The 4,107-nt window shown below is 65.1% G+C and overlaps 1 protein-coding gene across 1 annotated transcript; it reads left to right on the plus strand.

Annotated features, from left to right (window-relative positions):
• Window positions 1-241: 241 nt before the first annotated feature.
• Window positions 242-3,305, plus strand: LOC122897525 (melanoma-associated antigen 8-like). The gene is made up of 3 exons (XM_044235772.1): window positions 242-264; window positions 2,049-2,106; window positions 2,283-3,305. Exons 1-3 carry the CDS (start codon window positions 242-244, stop codon window positions 3,303-3,305), a joined length of 1,104 nt encoding a protein of 367 aa, XP_044091707.1.
• The last annotated feature ends 802 nt before the right edge of the window (window positions 3,306-4,107 follow it).

Genomic DNA, 4,107 nt, shown 5'->3' on the forward strand with positions numbered 1-4,107 from the left:
CAGACTTGAGCCAGTGGGCTCAGGGGAGCGATGGCCTTGGTGTGGGAGCACCGGCCCCGGGACAGCAGACAGGAGAGGCCGGGGACCCGCTAGGGCCCGAGGCGAGAAGACCTGAGCGGGTCCGCAGGGAGCCCGCTGGACCGCGGCTTGGTTCAGCCACGGGAGGCTCCTGCGGTGGGCGATCCCACACCGTGGGTGGCCACTTCAGCCTCAGGGCCTCTGAGGTCCGGTGGTCACAAGGATGGAGCACCGCCTCAAGGGCGCGTAAGGGGGGAGATGGGCCGTGTGCGGCTGGGGGGAAAGGCGAGCACTGCAAGGAGGACTGCAGGATTGGGACAGAGACCGGATTGGGTCCCAGGAGGCCCCAGGGACAGATGATCACATCGGGCGAGCCCTGCATCCCCACCAAGTCTCCCAGAGACGGGGGTCTGGGTGGAAGCATCAGGCTTCAAGACCTCCCGGGCGGACTGTGGGCCTGCTGTGGTGGAAGGTGAGGACCAGAGGGAGGACTGAGGCATCTGGTCCCCAGCATGTTCAATTCGGAGAGGAGGCCCCAGTGTAGGAGGAGCCCAGGCCTGTCCTGATGTCCACATCTGGGTGTGCGAGACTGTGGGCTGTGGTGAGAAGGAACAGGACCTGGGTGTGGAGGGCTTGTGCGTGCGTGTGTGTGTGTGAGAGAGAGAGAGAGAGAGAGAGAGAGGGAGGAGCATGGGGTGGGGAGGAGGGTCTCAGGTCCTTCTGGGAGAGAGGATGAGGACCCTGGGGCAGGACTGGCCGTACCCGGTCCTCCCTTCTCAACAAAGAAGCCAGTGCCCCGGAGTCCGGCCTTGCCCTGTTGGCAGCCCAGGGAGGATCGGTCAGCGCTGGCCCAAAGTGGCAGGCATGCTCACTTGTCTCATGGGCTGGAAGGCGGAGCGACCTCGGGGAGTGAGGTCTCGGGCTGAGGGGCACATGGCTTCTATCTCAGGTTGGGGGCTGGGTAGAAGGGCAGGCCCTGGCCAGAAGGAGGATTAGCCTCCCGGGAGCCTGAGGGCATCCCCGTCCCAGGACAGAGGGGTCGGTCCCCACTGCCAGCCCTTTGGGATCTTGCTGGAAGCTGACGGTGGGGGACGGACCCTCGGACATGGACGTGGTGGCTCCTCCCCGTCCTCTGGGAGCTCTCAGGGAGGCGAGGGCCATGCTGGGAGAGGTCGGAGTCGGGTCATCTGAGGAAGCCCACCTGGGAGGCACACGGGAGGCCCTGGTCCTGGCAAGAGTCAATGTGGGGACCCCCGAGGCAGGAGCGAGGGCTCCCACCCACCCCTTGGGACGAGGAGGGGGTGGCCCAGAAATCTGGCCAGCTCTACCTGACCGCCCTGAGAACCCGGGCTGGGTCTGTCGGGCTGAGCCCCTCTTCGTCCCCAGATCCCTGGGCTCTGGGAGGGGAGGGTCTGTGCCTGAGGGTCTGGACTCCGGTCAGTGGAGGAGGCAGGGGTGCAGGTGGGAAACGAGGAGATGCCTCCACAGCAGGATCCCCAGGGCCCAGGCCTGCCTCACACTTCGGTCAGCCACGGGGAGACGGGGCATCGGTGGGCCGACTGAGTTCTCCTCGCCTTTCCTTCCGGCTTCTCCGTGAGAGGAGGCCTCGACACCAGGAGGGTGGCCTCCAGGCAGCACCGGGAGTCTTCCCAGCCTTCCTGGGTCAAGGTCTAGACAGAGGGGTCACACCCATCCAGGGTAGACGGAAGCCCACGTTTGGCCGTCCCTGGAGACCCGTGACGAGCGCTGTAGACCTAATGCAGGCCGGTCCAGATGCGAACCCCCTCGCTTTCCTTCCGTGGAGGCTCAGGGCTGCGTGGTCTTGCGGGGACCCTTTGGCCTCTGGGCCAAGGGGCGTGGGGCTTAGGTCCTGGCAGGGGGAAGAAGTGCCCTGAGAGGCCAAGGAGGGGACCGCCCAGCCTGCACGGGTGGCAAACGCAGGAGTCCAGCCCAGCCGTCCTGTGTGCCCTGGGCCCCGGGGCTGTGCTCTGAGCGTGTCCCCTGACGTACCTCCTCCTTTTCTCCCCCAGGGATATCGAGAAGCGGCTGTTGAGCCCTCAGTGTGAGGCAGGAGTCCCTGAGATCACGGTGAGCTGAGTGCCAGTGGTCAAGGTGAGGTACTTGCTCTGAGCCTGGCGCCAGGGTCCCAACCCAGAGGGCACCCCTGGGCACCCGTGGGCGACACAGCCCACTGTCAGCTCTGGGACATCCGGGCCTCTGCTGGCTGGGCTGCACCCTGAGGAGCCACCCACGTGTGTCTTCAGGTTCAGCCCGACACCATCGCCATGCCCCTGGGTCAGAGGAGTGAGCTGTGGAAGCTGGAGGAAGACCCCGGTCCAGGACCGGGACAGGGCCTGGAGGAGGCACAGCAGTGCGGGGCTGGAGGGGAGGAGGCCCTACCTCCCTCCTCCGCCTCTGCCTCCTCCCAGTCCACCGTCCCTTCCCTCTCTTGCTCGGCCCCGTCTCTGGGCCCCCAGGAGGAGGGGTCTGCTGCGGGGACCCCGAGTCCTCCCCAGAGCCCTCAGATGGCCTGCCCCTCGCCCGCGGCCATGGCAGCCACTGCCTGGAGCCTGCCCGACCACGGCTCCAGCAGCTCAGATGAGGAGGGGTCCAGCACCGGGGAGGAGTCCGAAGAAGCCGAGCCCAGGCTCTCTGACATAGTCCAGGAGAAGACAGCTGACCTGGTGGGGTTCCTGCTCCTCAAGTATCTCACCAAGGAGCCGGCCAGCCAGGCGGAGATGCAGGCGATCGTCGGCGAGGATGAGCAGGACGCCTTCCCCGGGATGCTGGGCCAGGCGTCCGAGTGCATGCGGCTGGTGTTCGGCGTGGAGGTGAAGGAAGTGGACCCCGGCGAGCACTCCTACGTCCTGGTCGCCGTCCTGGGCCTCACCTGCGATGCGATGCTGAGCGGTGAGCAGGGCCCGCCCAAGACCGGCCTCCTGGTGGTGCTCCTGGCGGTGATCCTCCTGGAGGGCGACCGTGCCCCCGAGGAGGTGGTGTGGGAAGCGCTGGGGGTCATGGGGGTGTATGCCGGCGAGGAGCACATCATTTACGGGGAGCCCCGGGAGCTCCTGACCAACGTCTGGGTGCAGGAAGGGTACCTGGAGTACCGGCAGGTGCCCGGCTGTGACCCTGCCCGCTACGAGTTCCTGTGGGGTCCCAGGGCCCACGCGGAAACCAGCAGGTTGCAGGTGCTGGAGTATTTGCTGCGGGTCTATCCCGGGCTGCCGGTTTCCTCCCTGGCCCCCTCTGAAGAGGCTGTGAGCCATGAGGAAGAGGGGGCCTGAGCCCCAGGGGTGGCTGTGGTGCGGTCCGGGCCCTGGCGGGGTCGGCAGTTTGTCCTGCGGGGTGCCGGGCACGAAGTGAGGCCGTTTCTTGGTTCTTCCCTGTTGGGGTGTGTGTGTGTGTGTGTGTGTGTGTGTGCGCGCGTGTGTGTGTGTAGAGAGAGCCCTGGGATTTCGAAGCAGTGCAGGGCCAGGGAGGTTTGGGGGAAAATGCAGGGCAAAGAGCCTCCTTTGGGGATGTGGAGGGCGGTTCCCTGCGATGCCTCCCAAGTTCAGAGCTCGTGTCCCTGGTGAGCTCTCCAGTGGGTTCCTTGGCGTAGGAGGTTTCATCGGCTTCAGTGGCTGAGTGTGTGCGTGACATCCCCCAACACAGCGTTTGTCCTGACCCAGTTCAAGAGTTACGAGTTTGGTCATGTCCCGCGGCCGTCTGGGGGACTCTGTGGGTTAAGCATCTGCCTTTAGCTCAGGTCCGGATCTCAGGATCTTGCGATCTAACCCCACATCGGGCTCCCTGCTCAGTGGGGCCTGTTTCTCCCTCTCCCTCTCTGTGTGCTGTTTCTCGAATAAATAAACACATAAAATATCTTTCAGCAAAAAGGATTTTTGCCGTGTCCTAGAAACCAGCCTAGACACCTTGCCTCCTGTTTTGGGCTCTGGGCCAGAATCACAGGGCTTGGCCTCGGGGTGGGTTGGGAAGGCGCAAGAACGGAATAGGAAGGGGAAGGGGGTCAGGAACGGGGGAAGATAAGCGTGTGGGTTCTTGCCTCTGATGCCCCGCTGGCTGTCATGGTGTCCATGCCAGAGG

Source organism: Neovison vison, chromosome X (genome assembly GCF_020171115.1).
Source record: "Neovison vison isolate M4711 chromosome X, ASM_NN_V1, whole genome shotgun sequence".
Classification (NCBI taxonomy): Eukaryota; Metazoa; Chordata; class Mammalia; order Carnivora; family Mustelidae; genus Neogale; species Neogale vison.